A 23,167-nucleotide genomic window follows, 5' to 3' on the forward strand; every position below is an offset into this window, starting at 1 on the left:
TCCAGTCTGGGCGACAGAGTGAGACTCCTACTAAAAAAAAAAAAAAGAAATTCATTTAATCAAATTTTCCTCTCAAGGATCATGCATTTGGTGTCAAATCTAAGAACACTCTGCCCAGATTCCAAAGATTTTCTCCTACACTTAAAAAAAAAAAATTTGTATAGTCGTATGCTTTATGTTAAAGCCTATGGTCCATTTTGAGTTGATTTTGGTATAAGGGTTGAGGATTAGGTTGGGGGTCATTTTTTTTTTTTTGCCTGTGGGTGTCTGATTGCTCTAGCACCCTTAGAAAATAAGGCTGTCCCTTCATGAAATTTATTTTGGATCTTTGTAAAAAATCAGTTGGGTCTATAATGTGGGTTCTCTATTTCACTCCACTGGTCTTTGTCTGTCCCTCTGTAATACTTCACAGCCTTGATCACCATGATGATCTAGTAAGCCTTAGTATGAGGTGGAGTGATTCTTCCCACTTTATTCTTTTTCGTAAAGATTGTTTACTATTATGGGACTTGTACTTTTCCATATAAATTTTAGAATAAGTCTGGTATGCCCACAAACAACCGTTGTTGGGATTTTATAGGAGTTGCATTGTCTATAGAACTGACATCTTTATTACATTGAGTCTTCCAGTCCATGAACATAGTATGTCTCTCCATTTATGTGGCTCTTCTTTGATATCATCAGCATTTTGTAATTTCAACATTAAGATCCTATGCATGTTTTGTTATATTTATACCTAAGTATTTATTTACTTTTCTTTTCTTCTTTATATCTTTTCATTGTTGTTGAGTCTGAGTCTCACTCAGTCGCCCAGGCTGGAGTGCAGTGGTGTGATCACAGCTCACTGCAGCCACACTTTTTGAGCTCAGACAATCCTTCTGCTTTAGCCTCTGAATAGCTGGGACCACAGGCAGGCACTGCCATGTCTGGTTAATTTTTTTTTTTTTTTTGGTAGAGATGAGTTCTCCCAATATTGTCCAGGCTTTCCAAAGTCCTGGAATTACAGGTGTGAAACACCACACCCAACCTTGCTTCTTTTTGAAGAGATTATAAAAGGTATTGTGTCTTAATTTTTGGTTTCCATGTGTTTGTTTGGGCATATACAAATGTGATTAAATTTTGTATGCTTATTTTTAGCTTGTGACCTGGCTGAACTCACCTACCAGTTCTAGGAGGTTTTTGTGGTAGATCCCCTAGAGATTTTCTATATAAACATAATGTCATTTGCAAATAGGAATGCTTTTATTTTTTCTTTCCAATATGTATGTCTTTTATTTCTTTTTCTTACCTTATTGCAGTGGCCTGAACTTCCAGTACTATGTTGAATAAGAATGATGAGTTCAAACATCCATGCATTGTTCCCAATCTTAAAGGAAAGGTGTTGTATATATTAGCTGTAAGTTTTTAAGTTGAGGGAATTCTTCTCTATTCCTATATTTTTTTAGAGTGGTCATCATGAATGGGTATTGGATTTTGTCAATTTTTTTTTCCTGAACCAACTGATGTGATGGATTTTTCTTTAGTCTGCTAATATGGTGGATTACATTGATTTTTTTAAAAATATTGGAATACAACCCATGTGATCATGGTATATGATTCATTTTCCATATTTCTGAATTCAGTTTGAAAATATTTTGTGAGAATTTTTGCATCTAGGTTCATGAGAGATACTGACCTGTAGTTTTCTTTTCCTGTGATGTCTTAGTGTGGTTTGGGTATCAGAATAATAGACTCATGAGTTGAAAAGTGTTTCTTCCTCTTTTAGTTTCTTAAAGAGATTGTGTAAAATTGGTGCTAATTCTTTTGAAATGTTTGGTAAATTTTTCAATGAAACCATCTAGGCCTGGAGTTAGTTGTGTGATTGTCTTCCAGGAGATAAGTTACAAATTCAATCTCTTTAATGGCTATAAGCTTGTTCCAGTTGTCTTTCAGTTTTGTGAAACTTCTGGTAGAGAATTTTGGTAGCTTGTCGTTTTTGAGGAATTGGTTCATTTCTTATAAATTGTTTAATTTACAAGCATAAAGTTGCTTTTTCTATTCCCTTATTGTCCTTTAGATGGCTGCAAGTTCCGCAACGGTAGCTTCTATTTCATTCCTAATACTGGTGATTTGTGTCTTCTCTTTTTTTAAATCTTTGTCAGTTGTACTAGAAGTTTATAAACCTTATTGATTTTTCAAAGAGCCAGAATTTTGTTTAATTTTTTGTTGCTTTCTTATTTTCAGTTTCATTGATTTCTGATCTTATCTTTATTAATTTCTTCCTTCTATTTGCCTTGGGTTTATTTGGCTCTTTTTTTAGTTTATTGAGGTAGAAACTTAGATTATTAATTTAAGACCTTTTCTCTTTTCTCAGGCAAGCACTTAGTACTATAAAACTTCCCTCTGTAATTAGCCATGTCTCAAATATTTTGATATTATTTCAGTTCTATGTTTTTTGTTTGTTTGTTTGTTTCTTTTGAGGCTTCCTCTTTGACCCATGAATTATTTAGAAGCATGTTTTTAATTTCTGAATGTTTGAAGGTTTTCCTGTTGCCTTTCTATTATCGATTTTTAGTTTTATTCCTTTATGGTCAGAGAACACACTCTATTTGACTTCAACTATTTTATCTTTATTGAGGTCTGTTTTATGGATCAGGATATAGTCTGTCTGGGTGAAATTCCATGGGCATTTGGAAAAAATGCATCTTCTGATTTTGTTGGGCAGAGTGTTCAATTATGTTCTCTAGATCCTATCTGTTGGTTGTGTTGTTCAGTCTTTCTATAGCATTACTAATTTTCTGTCTAGCAATTCTATAAACTGCTGAGAGTGGGGTGTTGAAGTCTCCAACTATGCTTACAATTTGTTTATTTCTCCTTTCAGTTCTATCCATTTTCACTTCACGTATTTTTAGGCTTTATTCCTTGGTGTATACACATTTGGGATTATGTCTTCCTTTAGGATGATTTTTTTTATTGTGTAATATTTCATTTTGTCTCTAGTAATTTTCTTTGCTCTGAAGCTGATTTTATCTGGTGCTAATATAGTTACTTCTGCTTTTTATTCATTGCTTTTGATTAGTGTTTGTCCTGATATTCTTTTTCCTTTTTATTTTTATTTTTTAACTTTCAACCTACCTACTTATATCGTTGTATTTGAAGTTAAGCTTCTTGTAGACAGTGAAGAGCTGCAGGGAAATTTACCCCAAAATATGACCTTTTGCCTCAAAGTCTCTCCCAAGCTGCTTACTCTTCTTCCTAATAGATAATGTTAAAATCAACCATTAAAGAAAGGAGAAGAAGAATGTAGCCAGACCTGGTCCAATCATTTTACAAGATAATGCCTGTCTGTCTCTCGGGTACATTCAATTTACAAAGAGAGCTATTTCAAGTCATTCTCTGTTTCTTCCATTCATTAATTTATTCTCCCAATCATTCATTGCCTCTCAATAGATTTCTTCTTCTTTCCTTTCCCATAACCTGTTTTACCAGAAGGCAAGCTCCCATTCTTTCTGTAACCTCAAGATGACATTTAAGTTTCTGTAACTTGTTGAGAAGTTGGGTCTTCGTTCATTCATTCCCCTGTATACACATTAAATACAGTTGTATGCCTTTTCTCCTATTAAGCAATCTGCCTCATGCCAGTGTTTTCTCAGCAAACCTTTAAGAGCCAACAGCCATGGCCCCCACAACAGCATACTGCTGGATCATGTTTTTGCATACACTTTGCCAATCTCTGTCTTAATTGATGTATCTAGACCATTTACATTGAAGATAATTATTGACATGTTAGGTCTTAAGTCTGACATTTTTGTTATTTGTTCTCTGTTCATCTCCTCTCTTTCTTGTTCCTCTGCCTCTCTTTTTTTTTTTTATTTGAACATTTTTAGGATCGATCTTGATATATCTAGATTGATTCTGAATATATCATATTATATAATTTTCTTAATAGTTGTCTTATAGTCTACTGATATAAACATTTTATCACTTTGAGTGTGGAAACCTTGCTTCCATTTGAATCTCTTTGCCCACCCTCTCCTCTGCCCTATTTAAATATAACTGCCGGTCAGGCATGGTGGCTCACACTTATAATCCCAGCACTTTGGGAGGCTGAGACAGGAGGATTGCTTGAGCCTGGGAGCTCGAGACCAGTCTAAGAAACACAGTGAGACCTCGTCACTGAAAAAATTTTAAAAATTTTTGGGAGTGGTGTCACATGCCTGTGGTCCCAGCTACTCAGGAAGCTGAAATGGAAAGGTCGCCTAAGCCCAGGAGGTTGATCATGTCACTGCACTCCAGCCTGGGTGACAGAATGAGACTCTGACTCACAACACACACACACACACACACACACACACACACACATACATAAACACGTGCATATACATATTTATATGAGGGGGGGCTCCAAACCAGAATTTATTTATAAAAATTGTGTAGTTATTCTTACATGTTTAAACTTCACTCACCTTCAAAGTACTCTCTTTTTGATGCAATGCACTTATCAAGATGCTATTTCCATTGCTCAAAACAGCTTTTGAACTCGTCAATTTTGATGTCTTTGAGTGCTTCTGCTGTTTATTTCACCTCTTCCACATCAACAAAGCATTTCCCTTGGAGGACTTTTTCAATCCTGGACAAGATCGGGTGAATAGGGAGGGTGGAGCACGGGGATCAAGTTTTTGATCAAAAACTTCTGAACATTTAGCACAGTGTGGGTAGGTGCGCTTGTCAATTACCCATCATGACATAGGCAAACACACTAAAAGACTCTCTAAAAAAAATTAACTTAGGCTGAATGCAGACTCTCACAACACTAGGTGGTATACAGATGCCAGTGTGTTCCTAGAACACTTATGTAGCAAGGGAAGCCTGCACTACAACGGGCCTGTCCTCCAAAAGGTAATTCCAGGTTTCTTCCACCTCATGCAGCTTTCCACAGTCTTATTTGTTGTGGTTTGCTCAGAGTGTTTTAGTTATAAGGGAGAGACTAGAAGTAACAGGGCTGTTCTATCTTGGCAGACCTGAGAGGATCAGCAACCTTTTTTTTTTTTGAGTTGGAGTCTCAGTCTGTCGCCCAGACTGGAGTGCAGTGGCCACTCCCGGCCACCGCAGCCTCGACCTGCTGGGCTCCGGCGATCCTTCCGCCTCAGCCTTCCAAGTGGCTGGAACTATAGGCGCGCGCTACCACGCCCGGCTAATTTTTTAAATTTATTTATTGTAGAGATGAGGTCTCGCCAAGTTGCCCAGGCAGGTCTCAAACCCGCGGGCTCAGGCAATCCACTCACCTCAGCCTCCCAAAGGCGTGGGAGTACCTAGCCTTTTTGGGTTGGTCAGGTGCTAAGATAACCCCGAGGAAATGGAAATGAGGGTAGGTTGTGTAGGGATGACATTCAGCGAGAAGAGGAGATTCAGGAGCCTGGGAGCTTGCGATGTGAGAGCAGGCTTGGATCAGGTTTCTAGTGTGCTGCTTTGTGGGCTTGTGAGCAGCGGACTGGTGAGGATGGGCCTGGACTCAGCACGTGAAGGGAGGCTGGGGTCTGAGCATGGGGCCTCTTCCTCCCAAGTATTTCTTCTGTGTGTGTGCACATATGTAGGGCTCTGCCATTCTCTCTCCTCTTTGTTTTCAAAAATATGTGAGCTCTTTTCCCCGCTTACTCTTTTGAATGAACTTTAGAATCATTCATCAAATCCTCCTCCCCTCTAAAGAAAAGCCCTTGTGACTTTAAATGGAATTTAATCAACTCTGTGAACTCATCTGGGCAGAATTAATCTCTTGGCAGTATTCAGTGTTCCCACACAGGAGCATGCTGTCTCTTCATTTATTTTATTTTTTAAATAAATCATCGTCAAATATTGTCCATGCCTTCATGCTGATCATTCTGAGTCTACATATCTCTCACCTAGAGGGAAAAATCTTTGGAATCACAGGCTTTATTACAACCAAGCCCAAAGAGAGGGTAAAAACTGAAGCCTCTTGATACTTTTTTTCACGATTAACTGAATCCAAGTCTCAGCTATGTGAATGGCATTACAGAATACAGTCGGTGCAGTCAGAGATAATGGGATACTGCATTTTCCCATGATACAAAATCGTTAGTGCAGACTGGAGAATAAAGGTCACATTTCCCAGGAGATGACGATAGCATTTACAGTCAGGATAGTTCAGAAAAACTCTCCAAAACAAACTAGCCAAGACATTTTATGATAATTGGATACAGAATGAGCTTGAACCTGCCAGGAAGAACCATTGATTCCTATGTGGCTTGAGGTTCACGTTTTAGTATTTTCAAGGCAGACATCTTGTAAATACTCCCAGTCTCGTCTTTATCAAACATGGATGTTTGGCAAGCCCAGGCTTTCCGCTGCAATCACCTGTGTCAACAATCTCTGATTCCTTCAATGACGAGCAGTTTCCAGCTTCATGGCCATTTTTAACCAACCCAAATTTAAGAATGCAGGCTTCATAGTCTTCTGGTTCCACTCATGGTAAGATTATTGCCTGAGAGTTTGTGTGTTTTGTTTCATCTTGTTGTGAATTAACTTTATTCTGTTATATTTTTATCAGTCAGTCTAAGCTAGATGACTGTGCAGTAACAAGCGGCCCTGCTTTGTGTACTGAACAGCAAAAGTGCATTTCTCATTCATGCAAAGCCCACACTCTAACTCCCAGCAGCTGTACCCTGTTCTTTAGGAATTACTAAACCAAGTATTGTTTCACATTTCATTGACCAGGACACATCACGTAGTCATACCCAGCCATAAGAGAGCACTGGATACTGGTGAGCAGCAGTGAGGCCCTAACACAAGTTTTTGCCAAAATACCTTTTAACGGCAGACTGTCAAAGTTTTGTGCTACAACTGTTGATTCCTTTTTCCCTTGTATCCAACCACTTTGCCTAACTCTGGTATTTATGTTCATATTCCTCACTGGGTTTTGCTCCCCAAAAGCAAGTTCAGTGAGGTAACAGAAATGCCTTCCCAAACCCTCCCTGACAAGAGGAGAAGGAGAAACAAGGTATCTCCATCTCAGGTGAACACCAGCATCGATGACTGGAAGACCACCAAGTGGAAAGACATCAATGTTGAGCAGATGGACTTAGACTGTAAGAAGTTTGCCAAAGATGTGAGGTCTTTGGACAAGGAGACGAAAACCTGGGATGCCTTCGTGGGCCTGGACAACACTGTGAAAAACATGATCACATCCCTTCGTGCCGTGAGCGAGCTGCAGAACCCTGCCATCCGGGAACGCCACTGGCAACAGCTCATGCAGGCCACCCAGGTACCGCTCCTCATGGGGGTGGAGGGTCCGACCCTGCGGCAGGGTGGGCTGGCCTGAGCTGCTTCGCCGGGGTGTTCGGGCCCCCGATGCTGATAAAGCCAATGTGGGTAGGGCCAATGTTGTGCATAATAGGAGACAGAATGAGCTTGAACCTGCCAGGAAGAACCACTGAGCCCCAGGATTGGTGCAATGCTGTGCGGCCATCATCTTGAAATGCTCAGTCATTTTTGAACAGGGGGCCCTGCGTATATTTTTTTCACAGGGTCTTGCAAACTATGTAGTCAGTTCTGGTTGTAGTTGCCTGTCCATAAGGTTCAGGAAGTTTGGGGTCACCACGTACCCCAAGCACTCAGAGTCTTAGCACCCCAAAATTTTCAGAAATGTCCCCTGCTGGTAGGCACTGGCCTTGACACCTACACAAGGCAAACAGGAACTGTCAGCGAACACTGAAAAAAACTATATAGAGCAGTTACTCTGCAGAGGGCACACATAGATGCCAAGGATACAGAGAGAGAGAAAACATGGCCCTGCTCTCAAGAAGAAAAAAGATAAACAAACAAATAAATAAATAATATATGCAACTGGAAGGGAACAAGGAAATTATTTTGCCCTCTGCCTATCTTAGTTTCCCTGGCTGGAGCCTCTATAAATGAAACTGATGAAAAACAGATTCACAAAAGAAAAGTAGACTTTGCTAATGTGTGCATGGTACACTCCCATGGGAACCTTCAGAGTTGAGTAAATCAAAGGTGTAGTTAGAATTTGGGCTTAAGTAGCATCTTCGCAAATTTTTAGGAAGGTGACAAGACACAGGTAAAGGACTTTGAGCTTCTAGGCACAGCAAACTCTGGGAAGGCAGATCTGTGGAGAAAGTGATGGTAGGATAGGATGAGCTTTAGCAAGGTATGTTGAGAAGTTTCCTCTGGTGCCCTTTCTAAGCTGAAAAGATTCTACAGCTGTTTCTAGTTACTAACATCTGCCCTTCCTGGTAGAGGGGATGGGGTGAGGGACACCTTGACACATGTATATCCTGCTTGTAGGCAAATAGGGGAAGGAAAGAGAGCTTCTCTTATATCTGCTGCTTCTCAGTTGCTTTCAACTTAAAATAACCCTTAAGCCAAAGTAGCCTGTTTTAGGGTAGCAAGCTAACCCTCATCATCATGTTTGAATGCCAAGTGCATGGAACATTCAGCAGTGATTCTAAGAATCTAGAGGAAGAGGTCACCTCCAAATAGAGGGGAGGGAAGAAATGGCTTAGAGTGGATATGGAATTTGACCTGGGTCTTGGGAGAGAGATTGTAAGGACGCACAGAAGGGCTGGGACAGGAGCTGGGGTGAAATGGACACAGGTGATGGGGGGGAACAACAGGAAGACCAAGGGCAGCATGGCATGAAGACTGCATGGTGGGAAGGTATAGCCTGTGGCCTCCCAAGGAAAACCTTACCTATGCAGGAAGTGTGGAGATCAGAGCCAAATGGCTCTCCACATCTCTCACCAGGTCCTGCCCAGCCTTAGAGGGTGCCCATCTAGAAGGGGCATTAGGGTCTCCCCTACCACCCTGACCACACTGTCCAGGGCCCTCCTGTTGCTCCCCAGACCCAAGGAAGGAAAAGTAAGCCTAACTCTACAGGCTACCCTGAGAGCACAGAGATCTGCAGTCAGAGATTTGTGTCTCCAGGAGCTGGCCTGTGGAAATCCCTCTTGAGTGCTGAGACCAAAGGTTTCCCAGTATTGACAAAAAAGTCAATCTCTATAAAATATCTAAGGTTTATTCTGAGCCAAATATGAGTGACCATGGCTTGGGGTACAGTCTCATGCATTCCTGAGAACTATGCCCAAGGTGGTTAGGTTACAGCCTGGTTTAATACATTTTAGGGAGACAGACGTTAACAGGCAAGGACATAAATCAATACAAGGTTTCCATTGGTTTGACCCGGAAAGGCAGGACATCAGGAAGTGAGGGAGTAGGGGTGGGGCTTACGGGTCATAGGTGGATTCAAAGATTTTCTGCTTGGCAAGAGCACTTGAAGTCAGTAGAAAGAAACACTTGACATAATGTGCTGTTTTTCCCAGCAGTGAGTGATATGTACATAGTCTTGATGACGTGGACGACTTAACCCCTAATAACCGTAGGGTCACAGTAAGGAAAGTAAAGATGGAGGTGGGATAAGAGCTAAGCCACACCCCTTGTATCAGGAAGTCCCTGGATAGTGCAGATGCAAACCTGCCCCCAGAGCCACAGAAGCTGAGAGACCTGAGAAAGGCCACCACGTCCAGCTTCTCAGAAGGAAACCTTCAAACATGTCTGTCAGATGCAGAGAGGAGGTGGATGCCAGCACAGTCACCCCCCAGACCCAGGGCTGAGCCACCACAGGGATGGACCCTTCAGGGAGAGGCAGGAGTGTCATGTCAGTCTGCTTAAGAGTTGGATTTACAATTGAGTTGCTTTGGCCTATGCGTGGGATTTACAGTAACAGTAGCTAGCGTAGAAGTCTCAGAGGCCTTCCTGAAATCCGGTCAACAGGGCGGGTTAGCATCCAAGGTGGAGTTGCTTTAGCCTCCATATATATAAAAATAATTAATAAATCAAAAATGACGTAAGTAGTTAAGTAAGGAAAAATAGCAGAAGAAACAGCTGACAGAATTAAGTCACTGCTCTGGAGAATTGGGAGGGGTGGTACAGGGGACCATTTGGATTTTTTAATAAGCTTGAAGCGGCCACTGCACTCCAGTCTGGGCGACAGTGAGACTCCAACTCAAAAAAATTAATTAATTAATTAAATAAAATAAAATAAAGTTACATGTGCTAGTACATGCACCTATTTTTTTAAAAATTGGAACAAAGAACTATGAAGGAACCACAGAAGGAAAACCTAAGAAAATGCAAAGTACTTGCCTCTGGAAAGAACAATGGATGGGGAGGTTTTCATTTTTGGAAGCATTTTATTTTATATATTTCTTTAGTCAAAACAATTCTGCCTTAATAAAAAGTTACACTAGTTCGTAAAAAAATTTAAAAAAGAAAAAGAAGGAAATGCTTGAGTTAAGATAAGGGGTGCTGTGGAAGCCAAGGTCCTTTTTAAGCAGGTAAAGCCTCTAAAGTAGCAGGCTTCAGAGAACATAGGTAATAAATGTCTTAAAATGTGTCAGACTCTTCCTAGAGAAGGAGATCGTCTACAGATGTAAGTTCCCCTAAGAGACAGTTTGCAGGGCCATTCTAAAATATATAAAGAAATATATGTTGGGGTAAAATATTTTTATTTCCTTTAGGGCCTGCTGCCATGTGATGCTATTCCAAAATCAGATTGGAATTTTCTTTTTTTTTTTTTTTGAGTTGGTGTCTCACTCTGTCACCCAGGTTGCAGTGCAGTGGTTCAAGTGGTTCAATCAATCACTGCTCATCTCAGCCTCCGCCTCCTTGACTCAGGTGATCCTTCTGCCTCAGACTTCTGAGTAGGTGGGGCTACAGCTGTGCATCACCACGTCTGACTAATTTTTAAATTTTTTTATAGAGAGGAGGTCTTGCTGGGTTGCCTAGGCTGGTTTCAAACTCCTGGAGTCAAGCGATCCTCTCACCTTGGCCTCCCAAAGTACTGGGATTACAGGCATGAACCATCACATCCAGCTGGAATTTGGTATCTTATTGCCAGAGTCTGCTTTGTCAGTCTTATGATCTCTATTTAAATGTTATGCTAGCCAAATATGCCTAAACTCCAAAAAATGAGGGGGCAGTGTGTCCAACCTCCCTTTCCTTCATGGCCAGGAATTTAGTTTTTCAGGTTTTCCTTGGGCCAGGGATAGGCTTAGAATTTTATTTTTGGTTTAGACCAGACACCTGGCCAACAAGCTCATGTGAACTCAGGAGAGTCCCATGGAGTGGGCAATCAACAAGTAGCTAAAAAATTGTCCCCCTGAAAGGAATTGGGCACACCTGAGGACTTAGTGAGACCTGGGCAGGTATTTTTCCAAACGTAGTTGGAGACTTGAAGTTCCATCAGTTGGTTAAACCGGTGTTCCCAGGGGTCTCACAACTGGTGCTCAGAAACATCTGCCTTTGTGACAGTGAAGAAGAATATTTGACAAGGGATGGGGGAAGTTGATGCTGGGTGGAGTGCATTTGTGTTGCTCCGTGGGTTCTTGATTTTGCCACAGAAATGAGTTTCAGGGCGAATCCAAAGTATAGTTTAAGAAAGAATTTATTAGAGAGAAAAAGGGTCTACCCAAGGAAAAGTGTGGGTGCCTTAGGAGAAAGGACACGTGCTTGCCTTTGACAGGAAGCTTTATTACTTTTAAAACGATGATTAAGCAAACCATGAGCTAAGAGCAGAGGGTTGCAGGTATCTGGTCATGAGTTCTGACTACCATCTCTCAACATTTTAAGGTCACTAGGGCCTTCTAAATAATGAAAGTTGTTGCCTAACTAGATCGGGACTTTTTAATTTTTATTTTATTTTATTTTAATTAGAATCTCACTCCATCATCCAGGCTGGAGTGCAGTGGCACACTCATGGCCACCCCAGCTTCCACCTGCTGGGCTCTGGTGATCCTTCCACCTCAGCCTTGCAAGTAGCCGGAACCACAGGCACGCACTAAATTTTTCTGATTTATTGTAGAGACGAGGTCTCACCAAGTTGCCTGGGCTGGTCTCAAGCCCACGGGCTCAGGCAATCCACTCGCCTAGGCCTCCCAAAGTGCTGGGATGACAGACTGAGCCACCGAGCCGGGCCTAGATTGGTACTTTTTTAAAAAGACTATCGTGTCTGTGTTTTGGGCAACTCCCTATTGTTTATGTGATTTACTGTACTGATAGATGTGTGTGGTGGTCAGGGGTCAGGTCTGATATGCCTGGTCGGTCAGGTAAAGGTCATATACAGAGAAGAAAGACGATGTCCAGATGCTTACCCTATTTTAATTTAGACCTGCCTGCAAGAAATTCATCTATTTATGTCTAAACGACACTGGCTAACCTGCCTCAGAAGTGATGTGAGTTGATGATGGTGCTAGGCAACTCCCTGGTATGAGTAGCTTGATCTGTGATTCGGCCACCAGTGCGCTCAGCTACCTGAGGTGATGGAGAAGCCTCCTGGGGGTGCTGGAACACAGGACCACAAACCTAGGGGCTTAAAACAACAGAACTGTGTTCACCTGGAGGCTAGACTTCTGGAATCAAGGTGTCAACAGAGAGCCTCTTCTGAAGGTTCCAGGGGAGGATCCTCCCTGCCTCTTCCAGCCTCTGGTGACTCCAGGCATTCCTTGGCTTGAGGCTGCTTCACCCCACTTTTGCTCCCTTTTCCACATGGCCTCCTTCCCATGGGTCTCAAATTTCCCTCTCCTTTGTTGTTATAAGAACAGTTGATCGGGCATGGTGGCTCATGGCTATGTAATCCCAGCACTTTGGGAGGCTGAGGTGAAAGGATTGCTTGAGACCAGCCCGGGCAACATAGCAAGACCTCATCTCTACAGAAAAATTTTTAGAAAAATAGCCAAGTGTGGTAGTGCGTGTCTGTAGCCCCAGCTACTCAGGAGGCTGAGGCCAGAGGATCACCTGAACCCAGGAGGTCAGGCTACAGTGAGCTGTGATTGTGCCACCGCACTCCGTCATGGGTGACAGAAATTCAGGACGAATTTGTCTAACAATCCTTTTTTTTTTTTTTTTTTTGAGTTGGAGTCTCATTCTGTCACCCAGACTGGAGTGCAGTGGCACACTCCCGGCCACCGCAGCCTCAAACTGCTGGGCTCCGGCGATCCTTCCGCCCCAGTCTTCCAAGTAGCTGGAACTACAGACGCGCGCTACTACACCCAGCTAATTTTTGATTTATTGTAGAGATGAAGTCTCGCCAAGTTGCCCAGGCGGGTCTCGAACCTGCGGGCTCACGCAATCCACTCACCTCAGCCTCCCAAAGCGCAGGATTACAGGCTGAGCCACCAAGCCTGGCTGTCTAACAATTCTTAACCTCCGCAAAGACCCTGTTTCCAAATAAGGCTGTACTCTGAGGTTCTGGGAGGACATGAATTTAGGGGGGACACGATTCCACTCACTACAGGTAGGATCTGCTATTACCGGATTTAGGGAAGGCAGACAGGGCTTGGAGAAATAAGTTGCCCAAGTCCCAGGGCTGAAAAATGGCGGAGCAAAGTTTCTGCCTCCTTGCAGTGGCCTTGGGTGATGGCGCTCTTCATACCCTTAAATGAAACATGTCTGTTTTTTTTTATATTTAGGTGAAATTTAAAATGTCCAAAGAGACTACACTGGCAGATTTACTCCAGCTGAACCTCCACAATTATGAGGATGAGGTCCGCAATATCGTAGACAAGGCTGTGAAAGAGTCTGGGATGGAAAAGGTAACATTTGTTGGGGTGCAGTTTGTTTCCTGTGGGATGACCCCGAAACCCACCCCTGGCTCAAAGCTCTTCATGGAGGTCTCGGTTCATGTGGGTCCTGTGGCCTTAACCCTCAGAGGACAGCTATTGGGCCTTCTCTTACCCACTCCATGACAGAGATCTTATAAAATACTTCTAGCATTTATTAAAAAAAAAATCAGCTTCCTGGATATAGCTCTGTCTTCCTGCATGCAGTAGGACATACATTTAAAAATAACTCAAACTCCCATCTCCTATGCACTGAGCTTCCTCATTTGTGGTCCTGTCTGACTTTTCCGTGGATGTCAGTCCTCTCCCCTGACTTCAGAGGGTTGATGGGTTTTGGGAATCAGGGTGTTGGCCCCCAACCGTACCTGGAGTTGTTCATGAGCTACTTACCGGCTCAGGAAATTTCAGAATACAAGAAAACTCCTTCTACAATTAAAAAAAACTCAGCCTGTTTTGTGAGTTTGAATTGTCACATTTTGGCTTTCTTTTAAAAAAAACCCAGTTTTATTGAGATATAATTCACATACCATACAATTTACCTCTTTAAAGTGTACAATTCAATGGTCTTTAGCCTATCTGCAGATATCTAGTCACCACATATAGAATTAATCAATTTTAGAACATTTTCATCACCTCAAAAAGAAACCCATGCCCTTTGCTATCACCCCCCATTATCTCACACTGCTCCCCCCACCCGTCCCAGCTCTTAGCCACCACTGACCCACTTTCCATCTCTGACAGTACCCCATTCTGGACTGTCATAGGAATGGGATCATCTTCAGGGGGGACAAAATTTTACCTCTGCCCTTTTAGGGTGTTTTTCAGGTGGGCCTGAGAATTCAGTTGACACAAGACAGATCAAGAGGAGAAAAATATGCACATTATGTAATACAAGTTTTACGTGGCATAGGAGCCTTCAAAAGGACATGAAGACCCCCAAAACGCAGTTAGAGTTGAAAACTTAAGAACTGTGGAAAGAGTAGCAAGTGGTGAAAAAGTAACTAGTTTATCTGGGGAGGCTAGAAGATCAGAGCTATTTTAATGAGGTCTCTGTGTACAGAATTCTTTCTGCCTCAACTTTCCCATCCTGGATGATGAGAACAGTACTTTCCTTCTGGGGCTGAGAGGGCATCATTCCCATGGAAATGTCATCACCTGCTTTTGAGAAGCAGAAGGAAGTTCAAAGAGATCCTCTCGTGCCTTCTGCTCTTCAGGTGCCTTTAACTCAAAATAGTCAATGTGCCAGAGGGGCCTATTTTGGGGTGGCAGGTTCTGAACTCCTTCACATGCAAGCTGTTGCCTTTTGGATGGGGTTTCTTTCAGGGGTCGTCTGCACTGCGGCATGGATCCTTACTTCGTTCCTTTTCGTGGCTGAGCAGTGTTGCATTGTATGAATAGACATTGTGCTTGTTGCAGAATCCCAAAAGTTAGGTTCAAGCACCTGATCACAGAGAACCCAATGCTGACACATCAATGCTTGGGAGCAGAGAAAGGGGTATTCACTGTGGCCAAAGTGTGAGCACAGGGGAGGCAAACTCTCAAATACAACCGCCCTTTGAACATAACTTGGGGCTTGTATAGGTAAGGTAGGTGTGCGGGAGGTGAGATCTCCGGTAACCAAAGCTGCTGTTGTCACCTCCCCTGCCCCCACACCCATCAAAGCTCTGGAGGCCATTAAGAAAACCTGTATGATCTAAGGACCATTTTTAAAAAAAAAAAGAAAAACATATTCATTAATCTTGTGGGAAGTCCCTAGGGGCTGGAATATAAAGATAGTCAATTATTAGTGATGACCCTCTACCGAAATGACTAATGGAGGAAGCAAGGGACAAAGAAAAAAGGAGCTGGGCTTGGTGGCTCAGCCTGTAATCCCGCGCCTTTGGGAGGTTGAGATGAGTGGATTGCCTGAGCCCGCGGGTTTGAGACCCGCCTGGGCAACTTGGCGAGACCTCATCTCTACAATAAATCAAAAAATTAGCCAGGCGTGGTTGTGCGTGCCTGTAATTCCGGCTACTTGGAAGGCTGAGGCGGAAGGATCGCCGGAGCCCAGCAGGTCGAGGCTGCGGTGGCCGGGAGCGGCCAGTGCACTCCAGTCTGGGCGACAGAGTGAGACTCCAACTCAAAAAAAAAAAAAGAAAGAAAGAAAAAGAAAAAAGGAAAGTAATGAACAAACATCTTACGACTTTTATAACATAGGCTTTGTTACATGCTTCTCCATTCATCCGTGGATGGACCTTGGGGTGGTTTACACCTTGGGGCTACTGTAAATGATGTTGATGTGAGCACTTTGGCTTTTTTTTTTTTTTGAGTTGGAGTCTCACGCTGTTGCCCAGGCTGGGCTGCAGTGTCACACTCACAGCCACCCCAGCATCGACCTGCTGGGCTCCGGTGATCCTTCCACCTCAGCCTTCCAAGTAGCTGGAACGACAGGCGCACTACCACGCCCTGCTAATTTTTACTTATTTATTGTAGAGACGAGGTCTCGCCAAGTTGCCCGGGCTGGTCTCGAACCCGGGCTGGTCTCGAACCTGGGCTCAGGCAATCCACTCACCTCGGTCTCCCAACGTGCTGGGGTGACAGGCTGAGCCACCAAGCCTGGCCCTGGCTTTCTTAAAGTGGGGCTTCAACCCACGTTCTGAGAACTCCAGGTCCATCCTGAGGTTCGCACGCCAGATGCTCAGCGACTTTATTTCCACGCCCCACCCCGAAAAGGTGCTGAAAGCCCTGGACAGCACCTGGACCACGATGGAGTTTGAGCACGAGCCGCACCCGCGGACGGGCACCATGATGCTCAAGTCGAACGAGGTGCTGGTGGAGACGCTAGAGGACAACCAGGTCCAGCTGCAGAACCTGATGATGTCCAAGTACCTGGCCCACTTCCTGAAGGAGGTGACGGCCTGGCAGCAGAAGCTGTCTATGGCGGACTCGGTCATCTCCATCTGGTTTGAGGTCCAGAGAACCTGGAGCCACCTGGAGAGCATCTTCATCGGCTCTGAGGACATCCGCGCCCAGCTCCCGGAGGACTCCAAGCGCTTCGATGACATTGACCTAGAATTCAAGGTGAGCGCAGCCCGGTGGCTCATGGGCTTTTCAGACATGGCTGTGTTGGACAAAACGGGATTCTTCGCTCCCTGGCCATCCCCTTCTCTTCCCAGGCCCTGATGGAAGATGCGGTGAAAACACCCAACGTGGTAGAAGCCACCAACAAGCCGGGTCTCTACGATAAACTTGAGGCCCTTAAGAAGAGGTAGGGCCCACACCTGTCCGGACCAGGAGACGGTCGATGGCGGCAGAAGCCCGAGTCATGCGCTGCTTGCTGGCCGGACAGGGCAAAACATTCATGAACCAATACATTCCCTCTCCCTGAAAGCGGGGAATACTCCCCAGCGACGTCCACCACACTGAGCCTTCATCCTTGGAGGAAGGGATGGCCACAGAGGCTAAATGTTGCTCTCTCCCACCCGGAAATGCCCACAAGGTCAGGGCCTGGCAAAGGGATGGGGCCATCGGGTAGGAAGTTCTGAATCAAGTTGGGTCCATGAACAACAGTCTGGACGTCTCCAGGACTCTCCGTCCAGTGCGCCGATAGGGTGGGCTGGAAGAGACCCACTGAAGAGTGGGGCTGACCAGCCCCTTCTCCCCACTTCCTCCTAGCTTGGCTGTGTGTGAAAAGGCTTTGGCGGAGTATTTGGAGACAAAAAGACTGGCTTTCCCCAGGTTCTATTTTGTGTCCTCGGCTGACCTCTTGGACATTCTCTCCAATGGCAATGACCCCGTGGAGGTAGGCGGGGACCCTGGCATTCCAGAGTTGAAGCCAGCATCATACCCTGAACTCCAGACTCCAGGCAGACTCCTCTATCTGGGTGGCCCTGGGATGCGGGAAGTGTCTGTGGATGTCCTTGTACCGTCTCCACAAGGTCCTGCCAGAAATTGCCTGAGGTTCCCAGTCCCAACAGACACGTGGTGGGACTCATCTCATATCCTGCTCTGCACACGGTGTGGCCTTTGATTGAACTCCCTGTGCCTTGTTTTCATCTCCTAGAAAATGGGTTAGATGCCAGGGGCTTAGGAAGGCACTGTGTCTGAAAGATACGCCCACTCTCTGGGCCATCCTTTGTATTGTCCCAGTAAATCACAGGGCCCTGGGAGCGAGGAAGAAGTTTCCTGAGGCTCCTCTGAAAAAGAAAAGATTTAACTAACTAGGTGAAGGGGAAATGATTCTATCAGACTTTAACCATGAAGTTATGGGAAACATGAAAAGAGGGGAGACAGGCCAGGTGTGGTGGCTTATGCCTGTGATCCCAGCATTTTGGGAGGCTAAGGCAGGAGGATTATCTGAGCTCAGGAGTTCGAGACCAGCCTGGGCAGCACAGTGAGACTTCATCTTTACAAAATTTTTTTAAAAAGCAAGAATTAGCCAGCATGGTGGCGTGTACCTGCAATCCTAGTTGCTCAGGAGTCTGAGGCAGGAGGACCATCTGAGACCAAGAGGCTGAGGCTGTGGTGAGCCAGGATCGTGCCACTGCATTCCAGCCTGGGTGACAGAGTGATACCCTGTTTCAAAATAAATAAATAAGAAGAGGAAGAAGAAGGAATACACAAGGATGCCCTGCAATTAAGGGCCTGAATGTGTGACTTGGGACTTGGGGCAGAACCTTCTCAAGCAAAAGAAATCTTCAAGAACAGACATTTGTCTCGGAGTGGCTGGGATTCCTAGGCTGGTTTCTGTGTCCTCTTGAGCGCCATTCTTGCTGGCTCCTTCTGTTGCCTAAGCCATGTTTAGTTAACACCAATCAAAGATGGGGAATAGATGCCAAAAAAGAAAGAAAGAAAGATGGTTGAAACTGCCCGAGGAAAACCCAAGCCACATACACTCTCTTTCAAACTCCCCAGTTGTGTGATTCTGGTTCCCCCCACCCAGGTGAGCCGCCACCTGTCCAAGCTCTTCGACAGCCTGTGTAAGCTCAAGTTCCAACTCGATGCCAGCGAGAAGCCTCTCAAGGTTGGCCTGGGCATGTACAGCAAGGAGGACGAGTACGTGGGTTTTGATCAAGAGTGTGACCTCTCAGGGCAGGTAAGTGTGCGTGTGCACATGGCAGGTGAGCCCAGATGACCCGCCCTTGGACATCGATGTCCACACCTGCTCCTCTCCTCTGCCCCTCTAGAAAATGCTTGAAGGGGCCGGGCGTGGTGGCTTACACCTCTAATCCCTGTACTTTGGGAGTCTGAGGAGAGAGGATTGCTTGAGGCCAGGAGTTCAAGCCCACCCTTGGCAACAGAGCGAAACCATGTCTCTATAAAATAGAAATAAAGAAAGGAAAAACCTGTAGTCTATTAAAAAAAAACCACTTAAGGGACTGACTTCCTTATAGAGTTTCAGTACAGCCTTACCCATGTAGCATGAGATGCATCTTTAGTATTATAGCCAGATTGTGAGAAAGGAGACGCCAACACACAGAGGGTCGAATTTTGAGTCCTTAAATAGCTGGCGGTCGAGAGTAGGCTTGTGCCAAAAAGAGCTCTCAACCCTGAACAGAGTGAGTAGGGGGCTTATAAAGGCAAAAATAAGCCGGGCTCGGTGACTCAGCCTGTAATCCCGCGCCTTGGGAGGCTGAGGTAAGTGGATTGCCTGAGCCCATGGGTTCGAGACCCGCCTGGGCAGCGAGACCGCATCTCTACAATAAATCAAAAAATCAGCCGGGCGTGGTAGCGCATGCCTGTAATTCTGGCTACTTAGAAGGCTGAGGCAGAAGGATCGCCGGAGCCCAGCTGGTCGAGGCTGCGGTGGCCGGGAGTGGCCACTGCACACCAGTCTGGGCAACAGAGACTCCAACTCAAAAAAAAAAGGCAAAAATCACGACAGCTGTCCAGGTATGGTTACATTTTTTGGCAGAAACATTTGACAGTTATGATTAGATATGAAACTTGCATTCAGGGAGTTTCCAAGCACCTAGGGGAACAAGACTGTGGGCATGTGGTATGATTACGAGAAGGTTACATAAGGGGGTTATCTCTAGGTTAAGATGGAGGACCTGTTCCAAAATGGAGTTACTTATGTCAAGCAAGCTATTACAGGCTCTTATAGGTTTTGTAGATAGATATTTCATTAGGAAAAAGGGAGGGGAGGGACAAGGAAAGGAAGAGAAGGGTGGGGTTCGGGGAAGGCTTGTTGATGTCATTAAATTTTTTTATGGCTTACCAAGGGGACTGCTTTGAAGAGGTCCTGCATGTCTGACCCACCAGTTTCTCATAGGCATCCAAAATAACCGGCTGCATTGTTTTGATAGACTCAGAGCAGTCTCAGAAGCCTCTCTCCCCTTCCCAGCAAGCACATCACCCCAGCTCGGGGCTGGCTCTTTCTGCTGTGAGCAAATGGCGCAGCTGCCCCTTCCTCCCCTTAAGACCCAACTATTGATCAAGCAACAGCAACCATTTTGACATCAGCCTAAGGAAAACGTAATTCCTTAGGAGGTAAATCAGCTGTGGAGAAAAAAAAACTATCTCACAAGAAAACCTGAGCTTCCAAGAGAAGGGGCTACTGGCACACAGGTGGTCTGCTGTACGGGGATGGGGTTGGCAGGCAGTAACAAGAGCCATCAGGCAGAGCTGGCTCACTACAAGCAGAGCTGTGAACTCCGGCAGGCCTGCCCGTGCTGTATTCACAGTCAGAAAGAAACACTGGCCAGCGTGGTGGCTCACACCTCTACTCCCAGAGCTTTGCAAGGCAGAGGCAGGAGGATCACTTGAGGACAGGAGGTTGAGACCGGCCCAGGCAACATAGCGAGACCCTGCCTCTACAAAAAAATTTTTAAAAAGTAACCAGGCACAGTGGCATGCGCCTGTATTCCCAGCTACTCAGGAGGCTGAGGCAGAGGGAACACTTGAGTCCAGGAGTTTGAGGCTACAGTGAGCCATGATCACACCACTGCACTCCAGTCTGGGCAACAAAGTGAGACCCTGTCTCTATAAAATAAAAACAAAAAAAGCAAAAATCGAGTATCCATCTGAGGGTTTTTTCCCTCTCAGTAGCAGTTACTTGAGGCCTTGTAGTTTAAAATGCAAATATGACCTGTTGGCAAGACTTGTCAACAGAATTATCCTGCATTCTGCTGATGGTCCCTTGCTGTCCAGCAGTCACTGCCTGGCCAAGCCCCCATGCAAAGAGGAGATCAGACATCACATCTCAAAGCAGTAGCAAGGGTTCAGGAGCGTGGGCTTAGCTCACTTCTCTTTTAAATTGTTCCCTGGATCCTCTCCCTTTCCCTGCTTGGAACTAATATTGTGTAGACCTGAATGCTTAATGCAACAAGTTTTGCTGGCGTTTACATCTTGGCTTCCCAGCCACATTTTGGTTTTTGTTTTTGTTCGTTTGTTTTTGAGTTAGGGCTTCACTTTGTCTCCCAGGCTGGAGTGCAGTGGCACCATCATGGCTCACCACAGCCTCAACCTCCTGGGCTCAAATTGTTCTGCCTCAGCCTCCCAAGTAGCTGGGACTGCAGGCACACACCACCATGCCCAGTTAATTTTTCTATTTTAATTTTTGTAGAGACGAGGTCTTGCTGTGTTGCCCAGGTCAGTTTCAAACTCCTGGCATCAAGCAATCCTCCCACTTTGGCCTCCCAAAGTGCTGGGATTATAGGTGTGAGCCACCATACCTGGCCCCCAGTCACATTTTGTTTGTTTGTTTGATCAGCCTGTATCATATTTTGACTGGCCGCATTTTTTGAGTGGGTTATTTTTACTGTAAAACCCTTGACACATCTATCCCTGGGAGGATGATGAGAGTCAGCTTTTTTGTTTACAACAAAGCAAATCATTGGTCCCCAGGTGGAAGTGTGGCTGAACCGAGTGCTAGATCGGATGTGCGCTACCCTCCGGCACGAAATCCCGGAAGCCGTGGTGACTTATGAGGAGAAGCCGAGGGAGCAATGGATCCTGGACTATCCGGCCCAGGTCTGAGCCTGGGAAGGTGGGCTTGGCTGGTGAAATGGGATTCTAAGACGGGGCGGCAATTGCTGCTTTCAAGTGTTCTCTCTGTAATAACGGTCCCCTGAAAAGCAGTTTAATTTCTCGGCATGAACACTTTTATGAGCAGTCTTTTTTTTTGAGTTGGAGTCTCACTCTGTCACCCAGGCTGGAGTGCGGTGGCACGCTCATGGCCACCCCAGCGTCAACCTGCTGGGCTCCAGCAATCCTTCTATCTCAGCCTTCCAAGGAGCTGGAACAACAGGCATGTGCCACCACACCCGGCTAATTTTTGATTTATTGTAGAGACAAGGTCTCGCCAAGTTGCCCAGGCTGGTCCCAAACCCCTGGGCTCAGGTAATCCTCTTGCCTCCACCTCCCAAAGTGCTGGGATTACAGGTGTGAGCCACCACGCCCAATTTACGAGCAGTGATTGACGATGGCTCACCGCACAGGTAATGGGAGACACCCATCTGCTTTCAGATTGCCCTCACGTGCACCCAGATCTGGTGGACGACTGAGGTGGGCATGGCGTTTGCCAGGTTGGAGGAAGGCTACGAAAACGCGATCAAAGATTACAACAAAAAGCAGGTGCGTGATCCCATGTGTCCATCTAAAGCTCTGTCCAGCGATGACCAGAGAGACCTTCCTCTCTAAGACTGAACCTTGTGAAACTGTTACCAAAATGCCAGGGGTCTGGTTGAGGCCCTGTTGTTCAACGCACTGGGACAGTCACTGGGACAACGAGTATTGCCAGGGAAGAAGGTTTTATTCAGGCAACATCTGCTGAGGACATGGGAGATGAGCCTCAAATCCATCTCCCCCCAGATGGCCAAAGTTAGGGGTTTATATTGCAGAGAAGAAATGTAGCCATGTGCAGGAAAACAGGAATTAGGGAGGAAAACAGGAAGAGGAGTTGGTCAGCAGGCGGCAGGTGGTCATGACAGGTGAGGGGTCTGGCGTCCCGTAGTGATCTGGTGAGGTTTAGTTCTTTGAAACTATCTGGGAGACCCAAGATTGGTTTCCCGAGAAGGGAACTCAGATAAGACAAAGGTAAGTTTCAAGCTTTAAGACCAGGCAGGTCAATTTCTATGGTTATCGGGAAAAAAGGTAAATTTATTTGTATTGGGCTGGTTTTCAAATCACCATTTCTGGAGGTCAAATGTGGTCAAGTGTTGGCAAGCCCAGATGCTTCCACCCGCCAGTGACATCATCAGAAACAGGTAATTTTGATTTTCTGGAAATCATCAGATGCTACTACAAGTCTTTTTTTTTTTTTTTTTTTTTTTGAGTCAGAGTCTCATTCTATTGACCAAGCTGAAGTGCAGTGGCATGATCATGGCTACTTCAGCCTCGACCTGCTGGGCTCAGGCGATCCTTCTCCCTCAGCCTCCCAAGTAGCTGGAACTATAGGTGCGTGCCACCACACCTGGCTAATTTTTAAATTTATTTTAGAGATGATTACTGCTGTGTTGCCCGGGCTTGTCTCCAACTTTGTCACGAACTTGTGGGCTCATGCAATCCTCTCACCTTGGCTTCCCAAAATGCTGGAATTACAGGTGTCAGCCACTGTG

General features: G+C 45.3%; 1 protein-coding gene across 1 annotated transcript in view; it reads left to right on the plus strand.

Annotated features, from left to right (window-relative positions):
* The window catches only part of DNAH17 (dynein axonemal heavy chain 17), a 157,525-nt gene that overhangs the window by 53,526 nt on the left and 80,832 nt on the right, over positions 1-23,167 (plus strand). The window contains exons 25-32 of the mRNA XM_008070392.1: positions 7,010-7,258; positions 13,479-13,601; positions 16,341-16,688; positions 16,784-16,875; positions 17,283-17,409; positions 18,550-18,702; positions 21,456-21,581; positions 22,077-22,184. Coding sequence (XP_008068583.1) covers positions 7,010-7,258; positions 13,479-13,601; positions 16,341-16,688; positions 16,784-16,875; positions 17,283-17,409; positions 18,550-18,702; positions 21,456-21,581; positions 22,077-22,184 — 1,326 coding nt within the window. The remainder of the gene's footprint in view (positions 1-7,009; positions 7,259-13,478; positions 13,602-16,340; positions 16,689-16,783; positions 16,876-17,282; positions 17,410-18,549; positions 18,703-21,455; positions 21,582-22,076; positions 22,185-23,167) is intronic.

Source organism: Carlito syrichta, unplaced genomic scaffold (genome assembly GCF_000164805.1).
Source record: "Carlito syrichta isolate Samal-C Ts95f unplaced genomic scaffold, Tarsius_syrichta-2.0.1 Scaffold313381, whole genome shotgun sequence".
In the NCBI taxonomy this organism is placed as follows: Eukaryota; Metazoa; Chordata; class Mammalia; order Primates; family Tarsiidae; genus Carlito; species Carlito syrichta.